This window comes from Miniopterus natalensis, chromosome 9, assembly GCF_054644295.1.
Source record: "Miniopterus natalensis isolate mMinNat1 chromosome 9, mMinNat1.hap1, whole genome shotgun sequence".
Taxonomy (NCBI): domain Eukaryota; kingdom Metazoa; phylum Chordata; class Mammalia; order Chiroptera; family Miniopteridae; genus Miniopterus; species Miniopterus natalensis.
The window spans coordinates 23,751,619-23,773,441 of NC_142089.1; the positions used below are offsets into that span (position 1 = coordinate 23,751,619).

The 21,823-nt window shown below is 52.7% G+C and overlaps 2 protein-coding genes across 9 annotated transcripts in view; both read right to left on the reverse strand.

Annotated features, from left to right (window-relative positions):
• Positions 1–3,231: 3,231 nt before the first annotated feature.
• On the reverse strand, positions 3,232–6,989 carry SLFNL1 (schlafen like 1). The gene is made up of 4 exons (XM_087820613.1): positions 6,585–6,989; positions 4,391–4,891; positions 3,987–4,130; positions 3,232–3,354 (listed from the first exon to the last, which is right to left on the reverse strand). Exons 1-4 carry the CDS (start codon positions 6,987–6,989, stop codon positions 3,232–3,234), a joined length of 1,173 nt encoding a protein of 390 aa, XP_087676739.1.
• A 2,800-nt stretch (positions 6,990–9,789) lies between these two features.
• Positions 9,790–21,823, reverse strand: part of SCMH1 (Scm polycomb group protein homolog 1) — a 97,610-nt gene continuing 85,576 nt past the window's right edge. For 7 of the 8 annotated variants that reach the window (XM_016205180.2, XM_016205175.2, XM_016205181.2 and 4 more), the window contains 4 exons: positions 17,319–17,513; positions 15,243–15,308; positions 11,913–12,055; positions 9,790–10,898 (listed from right to left, as the gene is read on the reverse strand). In XM_016205180.2, the coding sequence (XP_016060666.1) occupies positions 10,773–10,898; positions 11,913–12,055; positions 15,243–15,308; positions 17,319–17,513 (530 nt within the window). In that variant the 3' untranslated portion in view covers positions 9,790–10,772. The remainder of the gene's footprint in view (positions 10,899–11,912; positions 12,056–15,242; positions 15,309–17,318; positions 17,514–21,823) is intronic. The other variant, XM_087820357.1, reaches the window with a different exon arrangement.

A 21,823-nucleotide genomic window follows, 5' to 3' on the forward strand; every position in this document is an offset into this window, starting at 1 on the left:
GCTGTGGCTGGTACTCACTGTCCAGGGGGACGGTCAGTTTGGTGTCATATGAATGGCAGGAAGTCTGTGTCTCTCTGAAGCACGATTTGAGATCCCTGTCCTCTGGCTGGGCTTCTCTCCTGGGGCTGGGAAGTGCTCCTTGTATCAAGGGGTCACTCAAAAAAGAACAGCCTCTTGGGGAAGCTGCCTCTAAAACCCTCTCACATCCAGACAGCTTTGCTTGAGGGACTTCCTCCCGGACGGCGTACGCAGGTGAAAGGCAAGATGGAAATCTATTTTCTTTACGTGACGTAACAATAGGCACAGCTGTGTGCCCCTTATATTCTGGCTGGACTCGATGTAAACTCTAACTTAAGAAATAAATAATGCAGAACGAGACACACGCTTTGTCTGTGGTGCTCTTTATGTCCTGGTGGGTGGAAAGTGTCTAGCGCCAGGCGTGCCTGTGTGCAGCCGGTCACCTGAACTGTCCATCCTCGGCTCTCCTCCAGGTGAGCACCTTACATGGATCTGATAGTTGAAAAACTAGGAAAGGAGCCTTTCTTTTTAATGGGAACCAGAATTTCCCCAAAGACTTCAGATTTAGGTTCTCAGTATGTAGAGATTCAAAGAAGCATAGGTGCCGTGTGCAGCTGGTCGATCTTGAGAAGGGGGGTAGATGTGTTATTTTTTTATTATTTAAAAAAAAAAAAATCTTTATTGATTTCAGAGAGGGGAAAGGAGAGGGAGAGAGAGAGATAGAAACATCAATGATGAGAGAGTCATTGATCGAGCCCACAACCCGGGCATGTGCCCTGACCGGGAATCGAACCCCGATCGCCTGGATCCTAGGTTGATGCTCAACCGCTGAGCCACGCCCAGCCGGGCTGCATGTGTTATTTTTGAAGGAGGCCGCCCCTCTGCCAGGCAGGGACCTGGGCCCCTCTCACGTGGCCAGGGAGCACAGGATTGCTTTGTCCCCTACAGGTCCTCCTGCTCCCCCAGCCTCGAGGCCAGGTCGTGGTCCTGAGTGGTTTTTCCTTCAAAGTGAACTGAGCGGTACTGAGTCCACGCTCTTTGTGGTGTGCTGGTGACACTGGCACCCACACCTACTCATGAGCTGTCTCCTCCGCAGAGGCTCAGGCTCAGGCTCAGGCTCAGGGCTGAGGCCAGGTTGCTTGTCAATGGACGTTCACTCGCTGACGTGAGAGAAATCGGGGGGGGGGGGATGTCTCTCTCTCACCATCTGGCTCCTGCATCAGATCCAGAGAAGTGGGTTCCTTTTATCATCCACTCACTGGCCCAAGGCCGTGTCATGCTGAGGCCAGAACCCCGCGTCCTCCCCCTGACCAAGAGCAGCCCAGCTGCCTTCATCTCCGTTCCTCACGGACCAAAGGAAAACGTCTTCACCCACACAGGTCCTCATACTCATCTTGGTACTTCAGATGTGGCTGATGTGGTGGGTTCTAACCTCTTTTTCTAGCCGGGGGCCCCATCAGGCAGTCATCAGTTATTTTTATACAAGCCATTCCCCAAGCAGGGCTCTGAGATGCCGGCTGGTGACAGCGGTGCTCCCGGGAACAGCGAGGACTTGGTTGGGTGTGAGGTAGTTTGCAAACCGCTCGCAGTGGTCAGATGTCCTGCTCTCCCTTTAAGGCTGCCTCAAATGACCAGTTGTGAGGTGCTGCCACTTGCATAACCTTCCTAGGAAAGGGACCCAGGTGCTTTTCCAGGGCCTGTGAGGCCTGACCGACCCTGCCGCCCGGCTGTGGCAGACGAGGCCATACCGGGAACGAGGGCTGAAGCTGGGACTGCACAAGAGGGCGGCCTTCCGTGCCTGGTGTCCGCTGACCAGCACCCAGAGGCTTTTGGGGGAGGAAACCCTGCAAAGTTTCCCTGGTGTCCTTCAAGCCCTGTGATCAGGACCGGTTCTCAGCTGTCTGGAGCAGCTCAACTACAACATGACTTCACCTGCCTTTGTAGAAACCGGCTGTCTCCCCGTAAGAGCCCATCTGAGGATTGTGATGCCTGGGCTAGCATCTAGCACCGGAGCAGGAAAGGAGGGGCAGTGCTGGGGAGTGGGGTGTAATTTAAAATAGGGTGGGGTGGAAAGGAAATGGGAGTCAAGCAGCTGTCTGGGGGAGGAGCATTTCAGGCAGGGGGAGCAACCAGTGCAAAGGTCCTGAGACAAGTGCTCTTGGAACAAGCTGGTCAGTGTAGCTGGAATGCATGAGCAAGGGCAGGAGGAGGAGTGGGGGGCAGATGGGTCAGGTCATGGAGAACTGTAGACCATAGTTTGGGCTTTGCTCTCACTGTAATGGGGAAGCCCTTGCAGGCCTGTCCTGGTCAGACGCTGGCTCAGCTGGTGGAGATGGGGGGGGGGGGTGGCTGGGCAGGACTCCTCCAGTGGCTGGAGGGTGCCTGGATGGAAGTCAGACCTTTTTCATGCAGGTGCTGGTGTGTGCTGGAGAGACACGGTACCAGCCTGAGCATGACAAAGTGCGCTGCTACTATCTGAGGTGTAGCACTTTGCCCCAAGGTACCCAGTCGTTCAGGCAGAGCTGGACTGGAGCCTGACCATCTGGGCTCCTTCTCCCTCATCTCTGTGTGGTAGGAGCCCAGGGATGGCTGGGCCTCCTGGACAGAGGGGGACTGGGCATGGGACTTCATGACCCAGCTACATCCAACTGGCTGGCCAGGTGACCTAGAAATAATCATTCCTGCCCCAGGCCCCTGTAATTTATTAAAGAGCTATGAGAATCACAAGCTCCAGTGTGCCAGGGTTGAGACTGCAGGGTGGCCTGTTTGCCCTGTAACCACAGTTACCCATGTGGCCTGCCATCTGCAGGGGATTTCCCAAGATGGCAAATTCCTTTCTGGCCCTGTCTAGCCAACTGGAGTCGAGACCCTGGCCTGGGCAAGATGAGCGTCTTAGGGATAGAGACAATCCCTTCTAGCTCAGCCTTAGTATAGCTCTGGCCAAGTTCGCACAGCTTTCTGAAGGTAAGGTTTTTTGCGGATCATGCTAAGAGCAATTTCTTAGCTACACAGCCTGAGGTCTGCTCAGGATTGAAGCCACATGGGACCAGCCCGTGTGTGCAGTGTTGCTGAAGGAGCAAGGCAGCCTGGTGGCCCTGGTGCCCTCTGAGCAGCCAGGTGGGTTTATTGGGAGGACTGTGGCTCAAACAGGAAATCCCTGCACCTCCCAGGGCGAGTGCCAGCTTCACCCCACCCTCGCTTCTCCAGGGGCCCTCACAGGACGCAGCAGGTGCAGGAGCCGGGCCTGTGCTGCTGCAGCTGCTGCTGGAGCTGCTCCTTCTCCACCGTCAACACCTTCACCCTCTCCTCCAGCTTGCTCAGCTCCGCTGCCCACTTCTGAGGGGACATCATAGAAACAGGTGTCTAAGCTGATGTCCTCTCAGGTCCACACGACCTTCTCCCAGGGTTGAACTGATGGAGGAAGGCAAGGCCCAGAGAGCCCGGGGGGCCTGCTCAAGGCCACTGGGCACCAGCTTGGCCCTGCTAGGTAGGGAGCCTGGTCCCCTGGCCAAGCAGCCACCCCTGATGGAGTAGCCCTGGGGTAATGAGGGCAGCTGAGCATCCATCCTCTGCAGCCTCCTCGAACACCAGAGGCAGGCTCAAGCTGGCCCCCCCCCCCCATGTCCTTGCCCTCTGTCAGTCCCTTGTCTTCCTCTGCTTTTCTGCCACCTGATGTTTCCCTCTAAAAAAGCCTTCTTGGGACTGCGTCCAGCATTCACGGCCCCCTATCTTGAGGGCCTCCCCCAAAACGTAGTATACAGTCCTCGGAGTGTCTTAAAACTTATCAATATTCTACTCTGCTAGCTCCCCACTGTTCCACGCAGTGGAATACAGAAGGTGGTAGGGTTATTTCCACCCAGCCCTGCCCGCACACTCACCGGGCCACGGAGCACCAAGGGAAACCCGAGGGCTCGCCCAGGACTGCCCAGTGAGTGGGGAGGGGGCCCAGGGCCAGCCTCTGCACTCACCTGTCTGCACCACTCCTGGATGGCGTGGCCGGGCAGCGGGCCCTGGATGCTCCCGTCCCGCCGCAGGAACACCTCCCCCTGGTCTGTCTCATAGAGCTGCGGCTCGGCCTGGGCCTTGGGGGTGTGCACGCTCAGGCGGATCACCTGAGTGAGGGCAACGGCAGCTCTGGGGTGCCGCACCCACAGTGCGCAGCCCAAACCCGCCCTGTGCTCCTAGCTCCCGGCCCCCGGGGCAGCCGGCTGGGGCTGGGGCAGGGACGGTGCAAGCCTCTCCTCTAGTCGCCGCCGGTTCACGACTTCGTTCGCTGCGGCCTCCTGCCCAGCACGGCTCGGCCGAGGAGACGCGAGCCACCCCGCGTGGCCGGCGGCAAACCGGCCGGGGCCCTTGCCGCCCCGCGGCTCACCTTGAGGGGCGCGCCGCCGGCCGCGGTGCCGAGCACGGGGATGAAGGCGAGCGCGTAGGCGTCGGGGAAGACCTGGGGCCGGAAGCCCCGCAGGACGGAGTCCACCAGCAGGCGCACGCGGTCCTCCTCGCGGCGGCCGCAGCGCACGCCCCGCACCAGCCCGCCGTCGTCCACGCCCACCAGCAGGCTGCCGCCGCCGCCGTTGAGGAAGCCGCAGGCGTAGCGCCGCACGTGGTGCTTGAAGGCCAGGCTCAGGTACTCGCCGCCGCCGCGCTTGAACTCCACGTTGCGGGTCTCGCTGCCCAGGAAGGCGCCCTGGAAGAGCCGCTCCTCGCCCTGGATCCCCTGGCGCACGATGGCGCTGTCGGAGCGCGTGCCGCTCGGTGGGGGCGGTGGGTGCGCCTGGGCAGGCAGGGGGTCGGGGCGCCTTCCCGGGGGGAGGCCGGCGCCGGGGCTGGGGCCGGGGCTGGGGCCGGGGCTCGGGCCGCTGTCCTCCTCCTGCTGGGGTGGGGAAGCGTTGGGAGCCCCGACCCGGGCTGCCAGGACCCCCACCCCCGTCCCTGGGGCCCAGCCCACTCAGGATACCCCAAGTCCCCTCTGATTCTGCCTGCAGCCAATGCGGGAGACCCTGCTGGGTGAAGCGTCCCAACCAGCCCGTTGCCTGCGGCTGGGCTGCCCTCCTCCCAGGTGGGCTGAGGCGCCTGGTGGGTAAGGAGAGCCCTCCTTTCCTGGCTGGCAGCTGGGCCACCTGGGGCCAATCTCTTCCACTTGGTTGTGGCTGGACCTCTGGGCCCAGGATCACCAGGAGACACCTCGGTGCCCTGAGGCCCGTGTGACTTCAGGTCTCTGAACTGAGAGGGGCTCCTGGAAACCCCACTCCCTTCCTGGTCTCCCCGAAACTCCAGCTTTCCTCACGCCCTCTGAAGCCCCCTTCCATGGTTTCTGCTCTGCCTGGGGGCTCTGAGCATGAGCCCATGGCCACTCCCCTGGTCAGCCCCTCACTGGGTTCCCTGCCTCCAGGCTCTCCCTGTCCCATGATCCCCATCGCAGACCCCAGATGCAGTCAGGCGGCCAGTCCTCCCTTACTGGGCTCTCTGCAGCCCTCGAGGCTCTGGAAGAGGCCTTCTGGGCTGGGAGCTCAGGGTGGGCTGGGCCATGGTGATGAGAGGCAAATTCCTATCAGCCCCCAGTGCCCAGAAACGTCAGCTGTATCACAAACGTGAGGAACTGTCATACAAACGTGAAATCAGGCCCACTGGCCTTGAAGTAGAAGTCACAGAGCTGTTTAGTTCTGCAACAGTTTAAACACCGGGGTGTTTCCATCCCAAGAGAAAAGATAAACCAGGATCACCTGCCTCATGGGGTGACCTGCACGGCCTCAGTGGGGTGACTGTTCCCTCACATTTGTTCCCCACAGGAGCCAACCTTCCAGCCCCGCTGTCTTGGTCTCACGGCCCTTGGTGGCCTGGCCCCTGACCTCTTTTTTCCTTTGTTCCTCTGCAGCCTTCAGCCTGAGCTCCAGGGACACTGACTGGCCTGCCTTCTGCGTATGTAACATTCCCCTCACCACCCTGTTCCTTTGTATGTGCCACGTCCCTCTGCTTGGAATGCCTGTCCCACTCCCTAAGCCCCAGCCTAGATCTCGCTTCTCCTGCTAATTTGTCCCCAGAAAGCAATGGGGACTCTCCTGTGTCCTTCCACAGCTCTAGGAGGCCACCGTGCAGCTTTGTCACTGGCTGTCTGGCTCTGCTCATAGGTAGAGGGTTCCCTGAGGGCAGGGCTGAGCCCTCGCTCTCTGCTTTTTACAGCCTGACACCGAGTGGCTGCTGGTATTCGTCAACTGAATGAGGTGGGCAAGGAGAAAATGAGGACCCCTGTGGGACCTAAGGCTTGGGCTGGCCCAGCCCCGGAGACTGGGATGCAGAGGCCCCGGGGAGGAGTCCCACCCATTGGCCTGTCTTCACATGCTTCCCAGCTGGAGGCAAATTGTAGGGGTCACTGTCCCTCTGGGCGTGAGCTGGCAGTGCCAGCTTCACATCAGTCATTTGGGTTACAGGCCCCAAGTTTGCAGATTTGTCCCCAGGTTTTCAAAGACACTGCTCCACCCCCATGCAGTGCAGGCCATCCATACCCGGACCCCTGGACGAGGCCGTGGGGCTTGCAGGTGGGGTGGCTCCGGGAAAGCCTCACTTACCTCTCTGTGGCTTGTGGGGCCCCGGCCTTCTCCCAGCACCAGCTCCTTCCCACGGGCCACCAGCTCCTTGATGATCTGGTGCTCTTCCAAAGCTGTTTGCAGGCGCCAGGGGAGGGAGGCCAGGGTGTCCTCGTGGGTGACCACCTGCACCAGAGCATAGGCCTTCCGGGGCCGCCTCACCACCTCGATGTGCTCCCGTGACACCGGCAGCTCCAGCCGCTCCAGGGTGTCTCGGAGCAGGCAGGTGAGCACCGGCACCGAGAACTGGGGGTTCAGGTGGCCCACGTAGAGGACATGCTTGCTGGGAGCCCCCTCTAGGCCTGAGTCCTCAGTCAGGGACTCCTCTGTGGGGAGCTCCTGCAGGGGCTCTTGCATCTGTTTGGGCTCCATGAGGGGCTCTTGCATCTGTTTGTGCTGATCTCTTCCTGGGGGGTCTCCCTCAGAAGGGCTTCCGGGATTCCTTACTGCTGGCTGCTCTTCCCAGGGCCCTGGGCTCTCAGCTTGGCCCAGGGCCTCCCAGGGGACTCAAGGGGTGCCAAGGTTCCTGGGAGGTTCACAGATGGGCAGGGGCTGGGAAGGGCCAGAGAGAGAGAGAGGGAGGGCAGAGGGCTAGCAGGAAGGGGCCTGCCACCCAACCCAGGCCTGGGACAGGAAAGAGGAGAGTGAAACAGGGCTGAGCCAGAGAACAGAGCATGTGAGCCTGCCCCTCCAGTCCACAGAAGACTGGGGGGCTATACCCAAAGAGGGACAGAGGGGCCAGGACTCAGGTCTCTGAGGGCACCCCATATCTTTTCATTGGCCCAGGGATCCTGTCTTCCCTCCCTAGCCCACAGGCTCAGGCCTCCTAGGAGCTGTGGGTGTTTCCTGCTTACCAGAGATTATTGCTGCCTCCAGGCACCAAAGAAACCTTTCCAAGGGCTTCTGGAGGAGGCTTTACCCCAGGGCTCTGAGGCCTGACCGTGGCCCCACTACTTGCCTGGTCCGAACCTGGCATAAGCCCAGAAGGGCTCTGAAATGGGCAGGGCTGGGCCACACGGTTGTAGAGCAGAGGCTCTGGGCACACTGATGAAAGCTATGGCCTCTCCCCAGAAAAGTGAGCTTTGCATATATACGTATAACTTGAGGAGGCTTGTGGACTCTTCTTAAGAATTAGTCTAGACTGAGTCCTCCATTTTTGGTTAAGAGGGCAGAAATGAGGAGGGGCAGAATGAGGGGCAGAGCTGGGGCCCTATGTACCCTCATCCAGCCTCCTGCCAGGCAGGGACCTCACTCCTGAGCTATGCACACACCAGCTCCTCCACTTACCCTCTCACATCCAGCCTCTGGTCAGTGTGGCAGGTACCACCAGCCTGCATCTTTTCAGATCGGATCCTTGGGGTAGTCAGGGCCTGAGGGCCACCTCGGCTGGGGTGGGGGCATTCAGGGCCAACAGGAATAGGCGGAAAAGGGAGGCCTATGACCCTCATGTCCTGACTGTTCCTGGGAGGTAGTGGGAGGTGCCAGCCCTGAGCTCCCACAGCTCCAACCCCTGGCCAGTGGCTCCCAAGGGCACTTGGGAGCTTGGAACATGGTGGCAGAGAACCAGGGCTGTAGGAAGTGGGCGGGGTCCGTGCAGCTACCTCTGTGATCTCATGAGAGTCAACAATGCCTTCTTGCCAGCCTCAGGCACTTGGCAGGCAAGGGTGGGCAGTCACTCAGGAGGATGCTTCTCCCCAACCCCACCTGCTCTGTAAACAGATACACACCAGCTTGGCCCTGGGTCTCCCTCTGGGCAGCTCCCAGAACCCAGGGCTGAAGATGTACTTCCTCCCTCTGTAGTGTCTTTTAGGTCCTAGTGCCCATGCAGGTCCCCTGGTGTCACTCTCCTCTTTCCCCCTTCAGTCACCAGTCCCAGGCTCCACTGCCACTTCCAGATGGCTCAGAATGCACCCAGTTGGGTCCAGGGCTCCTTCTGACACCAGGCCCTTCTCTATGCTGGAGACAGAGGTTGCTGCCCAGAAGAGCCCTGAAAAATAGCCCAAGGCACTTTTTGGTAGTACCTTGAATGAGCAGCACAGCCTACCAGACCCCAGTGTGTCCAGGAGTCTGTGGAAAACGGCCTACTCTGGTTTGGCATCCCTCGCCCTCTGGCTGCTTCACGGAGAACACGGTTAGAACCTCACAGTGGACAAGTGGAAAGGGCATTCTAAGTTAATCAGGGTGTCAGAACCAGTCGCTGGTGAGGGCTGGCAAGTACTCCCTTCCCCTCAGAAGTCTCCTTATCCAAACCCCTCAGAGCCAGATGGGCTCAAAGAAATGAAATGACTGACCCAAAGTGCCACAGCTAGTAGCCGGATTGGCTGGAATCTCAGCCTTGGCCCTGAAGTCAGTCTACTTGGCTTCAAATGCCTACGTTAGCACTTCCTGGCTATGTGATCTGAGCTGAACTTTCCTCATCTGTAAAATGGGGTTGTTGTGAAGATTAAATGAGATCATTCTAATTCATGTAGAGCAGTCTGTGGGGTACACAGTGACACAAAAGTTAAGTTACTCTCAGGTTACACTGCACGGTGCGGCCGCCCCTGCACCTTAGTGTCACCCCGTGAGAAACGGATGTGTGGCCCTGGGCTGGAGTACCTGCCCCTGGCCAGGCCAGGCTGCACCTCTCCTTGCCCCTTAGAGCGTGGATGAAGACAGCCAGTGAGGGTCCTTGGCGCTGCTGACCCTAACACTGCTCTTCCAGCTCAGGCTCGCGGGCTGCCGTGCTCACCACTGTCCTGCTGCACCAGAGCGAAGCCCCTTGTCTTCCTTGGGGCTGCGCAGTGCTGGGGCTCCAGTGGACATCTGGCAAATACCTGTTCATCAGGGATTGCTGGAATTAGAACTCAGGGGTCATCTTGTCCAAGCTCTTCATTTCATATGTGAGAGAACTAAGACCACTAGTAGGGACTGACCTGACCATTGGAAAAGAGTGATTTGGATATTGACTGATTAAAAGACACTGGCAGCCACCTGGCCTGTGTGGCTCAGTAATTAAGCATCAACCCATGAACCTGGAGGTCACAGTTCGATTCCAGGTCTGGGCACATGCCTGGGTTTCTGGCTCAATCCCCAGTAGGAGGTGTGCAGGAGGCAGCCAATTGATATTCTCATCATTGATGTTTCTTTCTCCCTCTCCCTTCCTCTCTTTGAAATCAATAAAAACACATTAAAAGAAAAAAGACACTGGCATCTATATTGTTTTTTATTTATAAACAAATCGACATAAAATAAATCCAGATTGTAGCAGGGCAGCTGTGCTGCTGACTTGCTTATGAAGGAAGCATGTGGACACTGGAGTGGGTGCAGGAGTCTCCAGCTGGGAGACCCTTTCTGCCCGCCCACCTAAGGGCCTTCTTGACCTAAAGTCGTTGGCCCGACCTGCTCCTGCAGCAGTTCTGGCCAGGGCAAGGAGCTGTGCTGGGGGACAGTGCGGGCAGGATGAGGCCGACAGCAAAGGCCCAGTAAGGACGAGAGGGGAAGGTGACAGGGACCCTCTACTCCCCATGCTGAGGGATGTGGTCAAGGCTCTTTGGGTCTGTCTGTCCCAGAGACAGTGCCCTGGGGTAACGCCCCCTGCGAAGGGGACGCCTCTCTGGAACCCGGGCAGGGGAGTCTCTCCCCTGAAAGCCCATGTTGGGGGTCAGAAGCAAGACCTCAAGGGCTTGCCCAAGTGCCAGAAACAATAAATTAACAATACGAAAAGATCTTTTTAAAAAAAGGCAGAGGTTTGCACCATGAGTTTGGAGTCTGAGGAGCTGTGGGCCAGTAGGTGCCACACCAGGCCCAGCAGGTGGTAAGGGGACTGGGCACCAGTGTTAGTTCGGGGCCACATCTTCCGAGGCCCCAGGGGTCATCCCCTTCGCCATCACATGGCAGATGTTCAGTCTAAACTCCTGGTGAGAGGCCGGCCAGGCTTAGGAAATAAATAGAGGGGACCTCAGAGCAGAGGCAGGGCTGAGAGGAAGGGCGGCGCCAGCCCTCGGCCCCCCACCCCCCTCCTCAGTCCTTCATGGAAGGACATGTCGTGACAGGGAGGGTAGCAGCGGGGGCTCTGCACAGCCTCCTGCAGTCCTGAGGCACCACGAGTGGGCTGCTGGGCCTGCTTCCTGGGAGGGGAATGCCGCCCCCCTCTGCTCCGCCCCCGTTGTCCAGGCCGTGCCCTCCTGCTCAGAACTTGCCCTGCTTCAGCCGGTCAATGTGGTAGGAGAGCTTGAGCGCAGGCCCCAGCTTCAGCCCCATGTACTTCATCATCACATCGCTGCGCAGCAGGAGCAGGGCCTTGCCGTCGATCTCCTGCAAGGGCATGGGAGGAGGCCCATCAGGGGCCTGGTTGGTCTGACCACCCCAGGGAAGTACAGTCACATGGAGTCCAGGGGACCTGCTGTGACACTAAAGCCTATCTGGTCTTCCACCTTCTGTCTCCAACTATCCCTCTCCCCAAATATCTGCTGAGCCCACCTGGATAAGCTCTTCCCACATTTGCAACAATTTCCTTTCTCTGCTGTACCCTCCCCGACCTCTGAGGTCCAGCTCAGTTCCATCTCCTCCAGGAAACTTCCCCAGTCAGTGTCCTTGTCACTTCTTGCAGCCTCTTTTTATATTGACCCTCAACTGTTATTCTGAGTCCTCTCCCTTCCTGTGCTCAGGGACACTCTGTGTGAGCTAGACACAAAGCAGGCACTTACCAGGCCTGAGCTAAGACCACCCTCCAAACCCACCTGCATGGGAGATTTAAATGACCAATGAAAGGAGCAGATCTATTCCGAGTGCCCACAGGGCAGAACCTCATCAAGCAGCAGGGGCTACGAGGAAATGGCCTTGTGCCGCAAATCAGAAGTATGGTCAATGTGGGGGATCAGGAGCAGTCCCCGGCCATGGAGCCAACTGGTTGCTTGAAGAGATACTTGAGGGGCTAGAAGATGAGGGACTGATGAGGTTGGGAAGCTGAGGGCCATTTGGCAAAGGGCTCTTTAACTTGGGCCGATGCCCCTGATTCTCAGGCCAAGGCAGGCAGAGCGGACAGCAAGGCTTCCCAGGAGAAGAGGAGGGCTTTCCCTGACACTGAGCCCCCAGGGCGCACACCCAGTAGGAATGTAGCTGCATCAGATCCCACACTGGGGGCGTAAGCAGAACTCAACGCCCAGTGAGGGCTGTTTGGGACTCAAGACTCTGCCCCTGAGTTTGTGTGGTATCCTGTGCTCAGTGTCAGGGGACCTGGAACAAATGTATAGCCCATGCCCTTAAGAGTCTACAAGCTGCAGAAACAACACTCCCAGTGAACATGAGAGTTCAGGCAGGGGCACCTACATGTTTACGGAAAAGGTCAGCATGGGGTCCAAGCTGAGGATCAGCTTCCCGAACAAACTGCATCACGTCCTCGACTGTCCACGAGGAGGGGTCCCGGCCACTCAGTCGAGAGGCGTCCCGGCTTTCCAGGTATCGGTCTGACCCTGCAGGACAGAAGGGCACCTGCCATCACTGGTGGGGACGGGTCTGAACTCCCTGCAACTCTCCTCAGCGTGTCCTGAAAGCCCTGTGGGTGAGGCTAACAGCTGTGTCAGAGCAGAGGGACCAGAGGCAGCAGAGGGAGAGGAGAGTTTTCCACAAAGGGTCTGAGGGGCTAAGACTCTTAAGTCAAATCTTTGTTCTTAAGGGTAGATCTAATTTTGAAACCAGCCAGAAGGAATTGTATACTGAGGCTGCGATTCATCCTAGACTTGAGTTGGGATAACAATGAGGTAATGGGATTACTTGGGTTCAGTGTGGGGCTGGTGGGTAAGACTGCTTTTGCCTTGGTTCTGGGGACCATTACTAGAGAGACTTCGGGAACTGGGCAAGAGGAGAGCCCAATCTTTGGGGTCTATGAGAAGAAAATGGTGGATAATATCCTGAGCCTCTTCCAAAGCCTGGGGAAGAGCTGACCTCACTACAGCCTAATGCACAGAGGCAGACAAGTTTTGTTTTGGCTTCCAGAACTCTCAATGTTGATTTAGTGCTCTGCTTAGAGTTTTATCTCAGTCATGGCTCAATCACAGCTCCCCCTACTTCTCTGTGGGAGTTGGGATCTCTGTATTCTGATCATCACCTGCCACAGATCTCTGGCATGTCTCATCCCTTTTCCTGGAATGTGTCCCTCCTCTCCTTTCAATTTCTTTTCCTTGGCAAACTCCAACTTAGCCAAGCAAGAGATGGCTTCAAGGACCAGCTGTTTTAGGAAACTTTTTTGGTGTAATACTGAGTTAACTGGTCTCACAAAGCATTTCATGTATTACAGTTCAATCTCTACACACTTTTCCCCATCACATCACCCTAATAATTTATTCTCTAGAAAGCACTCAAAGCAGCCTTTAAAAAGTAATTGGACTGTGTCAGTCCCTAAAAACTACAGCAGTGGCCTCCTGCTGTATCTGACATGACATCTCAACTCCTTGGTCTTGGAGGTGCTCCATCACCTGGCCCTTTCTACTTCTGACCTCATGTCACAGTCCCCTCCCCCACCTTTTACTCACAATAATTCAGACAAGCCAGCTTTCTTGCTGCTACTTGAATAGGCTATGCTCTTATTCTCTGACCTGTAATTTCCTCTGTCTGGAATGTTCTTTTTCCAGACCTTTTCCTACCCAATTCCTTCTCAACATTTGGGTCTCATCTCAAATATCAATTCCTCAGAGAGGCTTTCCCTGATCTCCTAGTAAAAGTACTCTATTCCCCACAGAGTCATTCTTGATCCAATTATTCTAGTTCTTTTTTTCTTCCTAGCACATATAACTACCTAAAATAATTTTATGCATTTATGTCTTCTATTTTCCCCCTGCTATGTCCTTATAATATTGTGATTTATAATAAACATACATATTTGGTCTTCATCCCCATTTGTGGTAGAGAACTCTTATAATCCTTGGAATTTCCTAAGTGGTGAGATAAATAAAGGTGTTATTTGTTATTCATAATCAGCCCCTTTCAGCCACACCTGAGTATGTTAATGAGGTGACTTTTGGAAAGCCTCTAAAGATGGGGGTTGGTTGCCAGGGGAACCAGCCAGGTGCCTAGAGAGTTAGACCTTTCAGCCCTACCTCCCAACCTCCTGGGAAGGGAGAGAGGCTGGAGATTGAGTTCAATCATTAATGGTCAATGGTTTAATCAGTTTTGCCTACATAACGAAGCTTGTGGCTAGACACTGAGCAAACCAGGGGAGAAGTGTGCTGGATTAGAGCTACAAAAATTCCGATGGCTTTTTAGAGGTGGCAGTAAACAGGAAGTTGGAGTGGGCCCTCTGTGAGTCAGCCATTTCTCCCTGCCCTGCAAATCCACTGTGATGCTAAGACAGAAACCAATTTAGAGATTATGGAGAGCAGAGAGAAGACATACAAATGAGTGTCCTTCTTGGACCATCTTAGCTAATTCCTCTACCCAGGGGAGCTAGTAATCATACACACACACACACACACACACACTTATTTACACATACATATATAATGATATTATAAATACACACATATATATTCACATATATAATACTATTATATATTATGTGCTTGTCTGTCAGTCTACTCCTGTTAGAAATTATACTACACTGAGATGAAGACATCTCAGCAAAGACCTTGAGGCAGAAGAGTGATGGACACATTTAAGGTTGAGTAGGGAGGCAATGTGCCAGAGAAGAGTGAATAAGTGTAGGAAGTAACATCTGAGAGGTGTGATATGCAGGGGAGTGGTGGTACAGATAACAGAGGACCTTGTGTGCCACCAAAAGACCACTGGCTTTTCTGAGTGATATAGGTCAGTTTTGAGCGCAGGAGTGACATGAACCAATTTATAACGGAAAAGATCCCTCTTACAGTCTGTGTTGATAATAGGTATTAGGGAGCAAGGACAGAAGTAAGGGAGACCAGTTATAAATGAGTCTCCCATGATAGTCCAGACAAGAGGTGACTGTGGCAGGCACTAGGTAGTAGTGGTGAATGTGGTGAAGAGTGTTCTTTATATATGAACATTATATATGAAGAATGTTATTTATATATAAACATTATAAAGAGCCCCCACCATCGTCAGCTCACTTAACCCTTAAAACAGCTCTTGAAGGAATTATCATCATCTTTAGTTTAGAGATGAGAGAACTGAGGCCCAGAGAAGTGGACACACTTGCCCAAGACCATACAGGTAGGAAGGAGACAAGTTAGTGCCCTGTCTGTCTTTTCCTCTTCCCATTTTTTCCGACAGACTATATCAGGGTTCTCTGCCTCCACCCAATGGGTACATCTGGTGGTTACTCTTCAAAGAAGGGAGAGAGTCCCAGTCTGAGAATGACTAAGGCAGGTGAGGCGCCTCCAAGAGGCCAGGCTAACAAACAGATGCCCAGCCATCCTGGATCGTGATATAAGAGGGGAAGGACTCGACATCCACTAAATTCTGAAACAATTTTAGGGCCAACTGAATAGAATCCTTTCATGGCCTTATTAAGTTCTTCAGGGTCAGAAGAGGTCTAGACCATGACCTGGCCAACAGACTCAATGTATTCCTAAGGAACAGTGGAGATGCCCGGGGACAGCAGTGACGTCTGAGGCCAGTGCCATGTGAGGCACTCCTAACAGAAACAGGGCCTTGGAGAAGATTGCAGTAACAGTAATGCCCTCATACCTGGGGAGTGAGTGAGTTTCCAAAATGATCCCATATCCCTGCTTCCATCTGATCCTTTTAACACTCCTGTGGAAAGACCAGGTGGATATCACCATTTCCATTCTGCATATGAGGAACATGAAGATACTCGAGGTGAAATGACTTACCCAAATCCCAAGGCAGGGAATCAACTCTCAGTTCTGCCTCTATTTCAGAGCTTCTCACACTCCACTTTGCTGACTTGCTGGGTTGGGGGGGGGGGGGAGGGCATCCCAGGCATCTTCCCCCGTCAGCCTTCCTTACTCAGCCCTCTCTCAATTTACTCCCAGGCACAATCTTCCCTCCAGTCTCAGAGCACAGGGTGTGCCTCCTCCTGGTGTAAGAGTCATCTGTCTATGCCCCTGACCCCTAATCCTTCCTACAGCTCCCAAGGCCTTGCTTTTCCCTCTTTCTATAGTCTTCATTTCTTCTCCTTGGAAGGCTCAAGTTGTCTGCTGATAAACATGCCCAGTGTGCTCCCACTCTAGAAGACTTTCTTTTGAAGGTCATCACCTTTCTTTTTCTCATCAAACTCTCTTTGATATCCCCACCCACTGCAATCTGCCCCCACCACCCTCCACTACCACTGGAGCTACGTATCCAGTAGATTGTTCTCAGTCCTTATTTTACTGAACCTTTGCTGTGCTGTGCTCTCTTTAAAACACTCTCCATACCCCGGGCTACTATAATATCAGTCTTCTGTTTTTCCTCTGATTTGACTACTCCTTTGTCTCCTTGGTGGGATCTTCTTCCTGTTCCTATCTCCTGAACTTTGTTGGTCCCTGGGACTCCACCATTGGTTAACTGTTTTCACTCTACACATACTCCTGGGAAATGGGGGTCATTCACCCTACAGCTTCAACTACCATCTATGTGCTGACGACTCCAAAATATGTAACTTCAGCTGAGTCCTCTTCCCTGAGAATTAGACCTTCACAGCCACCACCTTCTAAAATATCACCCAGATGACCCATGGGCTTCCTACCCTTCTTTCTCTTCTAGGCACCACCATCTATCCGGCCACCCCATCTCGAAACCTGGGAGACATTCCCACTCTCTTCTTCCTCACGATCCTCAAATTTGACTAAATTTACCTCGTGAATAATTTTCAAATCTAGTCTCTCTTCTACAAACCTTCTACCACTGCCCTAATCTAGGCCTTTATCACTTCTGGTCTGGCCCAAGCTCTCAACCTCGTAATCGGTGTCTCTAGTCTTGTCATTCTCAAATCCATCATCAGCACAGTAGTCAATGATCTATTGAAAACACAAACCTTTTTAGGTCTTGCCTTTAATTAAAAGCCTTCAATAACTTTGAGTTGTTTATAAAATCAACTCCAAACTCTTTAATGTGGCATTTAAGGTCCTCTATGGTATACCCCTGACCTTCCAGGCTTTTCTCTTTGAAGTTCCAGTATTCCTTTTTGCTTCAACACCACCAAATGGCATGTAGTTCCTGGTACAATCTGTGCAAATTCTTTCCCTTTGCCCTTGTTCATGCTGTACTCTTTCTGGAAAGCTCTCCCTCCTCTATCACTCCTGATATGGCCATTCACACAGTCATCCTTTCAAGTCTCAGAAAGGGCATTATTTCCTCAAGGACACTTCCCCTGGACACCAAGCTTGCATTAGGTGCTCCTTCTTGAAGTTTTTATACTAACAGAAAACAGCTCTGTAACTGCACTCAAGGTATTGTTTTACAGTTGCCTATTTAAGGACCTTCCACAATACTGTGAGTTCAACAGGACAAGAAGTGACTGATTTTTGCATCCCCATGCCAAAATGGTGTTCAAATAAATGGCTAATGAAGTAATGAATAAATCCTTCCCTGTCCCTTTGGCTCTAGGTCTTAGTTACCATTATTCTCAGGCCAGTCCCAGAGCTTCAGTTGCCTCCCAGGTGCCTAGCCAGGCACAATGGTAAGTAAGCCCAGACCCAGTACAACCACCAGGCAGAGGGCAACAGAGCGAAGTCCTTTCTGGCCTCCCAGAGCTCAGGAAGGAAGAGAGGAAGAAAAGAGTGAGGGAGGGGAGGAAGGCCAGAACTCTGGTAAGCTTACCCCTGGAGCACAGTCTACGCACAGCTGAGGCAGCGCTCAGTGGGAGGCCACAGGATGGAAGCAAAGGCCGGTACCCAGGGGTTCGAAGATTTTGGGAAGTGCTGACAAGGTTGGTGGGCTTCAGGGTGGAGTCCATTGAGTCTGAGTGTGGCTCCAAGGACCGGGCCAGACTATTCCCCAGAACAAAGGTTTCACCTGGAAAATAGTAAAACCAGAGTTAGAGCAGGGACTAGCCCGAAGGACTGCTGCGGTGCTGCCTCCCAGGTACCTGTTTGGATGGAGCAACAGGCAGCAAAACAGGAAGTCCTGGGCTGGGTCTCAGGAGGCTTGTGTACCAGTCCTGGCTCTGGCTCTCCCTAGGTTATCGTGGTCTAGCCCAGTGCCAACCACTCTCTGGACTTGGATGTCCTTAGAGACACCTGTTAGACTACATGGTCTATGAGGTTTCTTCTGGTCTGGATGTCTTATGCTTTTTCTGGATACACTGAACCTTAAAAAAATAGGAAGAGGCTGCCTTCCACACAAATTGCTTGAGCAGAGAACAGGGTGCTGGAGAAGAGATACACTTGCTTAGATGAAGGCACATTAGAAGATGACTCTCTCAGCCAGCAGGACACCTCAGAAATGCTTCTCAATGCCTGGCTAAGGGCCTGTCTGCAAAGGATCTGCTCCTATGTCCCCCCACCTCCTTCATATTTGCCTTGTTCCATAGAACCATTCCAAGAATGCTGGGTTGTACAGTGGTGAGAAAGTGGGCATCGGGCCAGAATCTGGGTTAGGATTTGACTCTGCCCTTCTGCAGGCAAGGTGCTTCCCTCAGAACCTCAGTCCTGGCTCTGGACTCCTTATCCACAACATGGGAAGCCCCTTTCTTCCAAGGGGCTTGTAAATATCAAAAGGAAGGGGCTATGAAAGTCTTTGTAAAGGGAATCTCGTTCTGACATTTCTACATCTAGGCTATAGCCCAACACAGCCAGCAGCCCCTAAGCATTGCACTGCAGACCTGAAGCAGACTCTGTCTCATGGCTGGGCTCTATATGCCAAAACAGCTCCTTAGCCTTGTCTGCAGCATTCCCTTTTTGGGGGGGTAGGGGTAGTCTTGGGTACTGGACCATATTACTGTCTTTTGCGGTTCTTCTCAGAGTTCGGGTGTTTAGATAATGCTTGGGATTCATTTAGGGTCTCTGATAAATACTAAATTCAAGCTCATTGTCTCGTATACAATAAGACCTCTGTGGCAAGATGGTTTGGGAATTTAGGACTGCTTTCTGCTACTCACCTAAAATTTCTTGGTAACCGTGGGCTTAAAGTCAAATCTAGTATGAGACAGATTTTGCCCTTATCTCTGGGCATTTGGCTAATGAAGCCCTCCCTAGAAATGATTCTGAAGAGAAGTCTCTGAGGCCCCAGGATACCTAAACGATATCCATTCCCGTTCTGCAGGTGAGGTTCCAGGTTCCTATTTCTAGGGGAGATGACTATAGCATTGTCCTGCCTTGAGACAAGAACAGGAACTCAATCCAGAAAACATGAGGCCTGTGTACTACGCCTCCGCTCCTGCCTTTCACTAGGTGTGTGATCCTGGACAAGTTGTTTTTCTTCTCTGAGCACTAGTTTCTTCATCTGTAAAATGGAAAAACCACCCTGTGTGATGCTGAGAACATCAAATGAGGAAATGGAATGGGATGGACTTTACAAAGGCGGAGAGTTGTTATTTTATTCTTCATTCAGAGTTAGACTGGCAAACCTACGTTCTCTGCGATAGCTCAAGAAAAAGACGAAGTCAGGTTTCTGCATTTATCAGCAGGGTAACCTCACCTTCTAGTCCTTATTTTACTCAGTGAAAACTGGAGATAATACCTGCCTCAGTAGAGCTAACAGATGTGAAAAATAATTATGATGACAATGTCTGGGACTCACCAGATGCTGATGCAAATCAGTAAGTGTCTTTTCTTCTCAGCAATGCTAAAAATGGTAAATGAAATCTGAATTCTGAGTTGAGGTGCCTGAAAATCTGGACTGGTGGCACCTGGACTAGGCAAGGCCATGAAATCTTATCTTTATGAGATGCAGTGGAAAATCATACCTGAGGCTCTGGGAGGTCCTAGTCGGTTACAGGCCTTGGCTACCCTAACTAGGATAACGCCAGGGTAGAAGAAGGCAATGCTTTCAAGCTGTGCTCCACAGAGCCCTGGGGGCCTCCAGAGGGAGGCCAGGGAAATAGGGCTCTGGGTCTCATCCCAGTTTCTATCAAAACAGCTCTGGTTTTAACTTCTATAGGTGAGAGTTTCATATAATCTTACCTTTGCAAAAAAGGAGGTCTACGGCTAAAACAAAGCAAACTTTGAAACCACTGGCCCAGGGATCAGAAATTGGGGCTGGAAGACTTTAGTTCTATTTCTAGCACAATCATAAGTCAATAATCACTGCCTTTTTTCTGAGATTCATTTTGCCCATCTATAAAATGGAGATGAAAACCCTGAACCTCATAAGGTCAATGCTGTTGATATGTTGGAGACATGAGAACAATAAGCATGAGAGGGAGCTCATTCATTCATTCAACAAAATTGTGTTGAGTAAGCCCTTGTTTTCGAGTCACTGTGCTAGGTAGATGGTATGTAGAGGTAAACAGAGAAATAAGGACCTTGTCCTTATGCATTTATTTTTAGTGAGTGGCAGATCTTCTCTGAGTATCGTATTGCAAGGCTGACCTTAAAAACAAGAGTTCCCAGTGGAGGGTGACCAGAATGCTGGTGAGAAGCAAAGAAGAAAAAAAACTGGGAATGTAGAGTCTGGAGGAAAGTCAGAGGCGACAAAAACCTTAAAGGCAGTCGTGGGATGGGAACAAGACTGGAGGTAGATCTGATCTTTTAGAAAGCAGATAGTAGAACAGTGGGCAGAAGTTAAAAGAAAGCAGATTTCAGCTAAAAAGAGAGGCATTTTAGCATCAAAAGTGTCTAACAGTAAAACTGATTGCCAAAGGCGATAGTGAGCAACCTATCATTAGGAGTATTTAAGCAGAAGTCAGATAAGCAAAGATGAATGAAGGAGCACAGGGGAGTTAGAAATCAAGATGATGCTCTGACTTGTCTGAGCATAGTTAAAATGCTCATTTCAGGGAAGCAAATAAAAACTAGGGTGAGAGCAGCCAAGTTGCTGGGCACCCACTCTGAGAAGCAGGTTAGAGAGCACAGGAGGGTGCAAAGTTGGTTGAATCTGAAAATGAGGGAAGGGAAGGGGGACAGTCAATGGTGGAATGTGATGACCCTGGTATTGGTCTCTTTCTTGGTGAGGGGAGAAGGAACAGTGGTTAAAGCTTGCTTCCTCTTATCTGAATCAGAGATGCAAACTGGAATAGAATTCCCAGGAAAGGTCATGCCCCCAATCCCAAACAACCTTCGTGATTACAGGTCCATTATATACACGCCTACCAGTCTCTGCATGCTGCTACCAGGACATTCTCTTAGTTCTTAATGACCACATTCCACTGAGGAATTCTGAGTTGCAATTTCTTTGAGAAATCTGTCTCTTAAACTGGCAGCTACACTCATGGCCATGCTACTCCCTCTCATGTATCTGCTCTTCCAGAATCCCAGGTAGGCCTTACTTTCATTACTGAAGTGCAGCTTGGAGTTCCTGATTGCCCATAGCTGGGGATATTTAACAGCCTACCTTTGCAGCAACTTCAGCCCAGGCTCCATGCTCAGCCCAGACTCTCAGTGGAACATTCTAACTACATGTGAGAATGCCCTTTTCTGTTCTCAGAGATTCTGATGCTGAAAGAACACAACTTAGAGCAGGTTAGGTGAGAAAAAGGATCAGTGAAGCGGTCACAAATATGTTTTCATGGACCAGATGGTCTGGTCCCCACATGCAGTATTTGAAAGTCAGGTATATTTTTACAAGTTACATAAGCAATGCTCATTTGGGTGCAAAAATATAGGGGATGGCGGTGGCTGGGGCTGGGTGAGTAGTCACCCCCCTGAGCTCATTCTTCAGAAGTAGCACTTTTATCAGAAGTGATTCTGTTAAGACAATGATAAAAAGACTACAGGGAAGGCAGTGTGGGAACAAGACTTATATAGAAGGTCAGAAGGGGGCACTTTCAGACTTATATGCTCCCCCATCAACAAACAGCACAGCCCTGAAACTGACAGCACCACCTCTCCACTCCTCTGGCCAGGACAAAGTCCACAGGACTCCTTTAAAGGGCCTTTCCTCCCTTTCTCAACAATGACCTACCTCGCTACGTTTAGGGCCGAGCTTTCCTTCCCTCCCTGTCGTCTGTGTCCTGGGCTCCAGATTAGAGATGCTGCGTTCCATTCACTCTTTAACCTCTCTCGGAAGTGCTTAGTCACTGATCCGGCCACGTGGCATCCGCTTTCCCGTTGTGGGTCTGGTATGTTAACTAAGAAAGTTATTTTCCAGCCTAGTTAGAAAAAGCAGGAACTTGAATTGACTTGCTAGACTGGCAGTGCTGGAGGAGTTAGGGCCACGTGCCAAAG

What these genes read in the sequence shown, in the direction of transcription:
- SLFNL1 (XM_087820613.1), bottom strand. Translation starts at nt 6,989, where the DNA reads ATGCAAGAGCCCCTCATGGAGCCCAAACAGATGCAAGAGCCCCTGCAG. An exon ending in GCCCCACAAGCCACAGAGAG is followed by an intron (nt 4,892 to 6,584) that starts GTAAGTGAGGCT and finishes TCCCCACCCCAG; the next exon opens with CAGGAGGAGGACAGCGGCCC. An exon ending in TCCAGGAGTGGTGCAGACAG is followed by an intron (nt 3,355 to 3,986) that starts GTGAGTGCAGAG and finishes ATGTCCCCTCAG; the next exon opens with AAGTGGGCAGCGGAGCTGAG.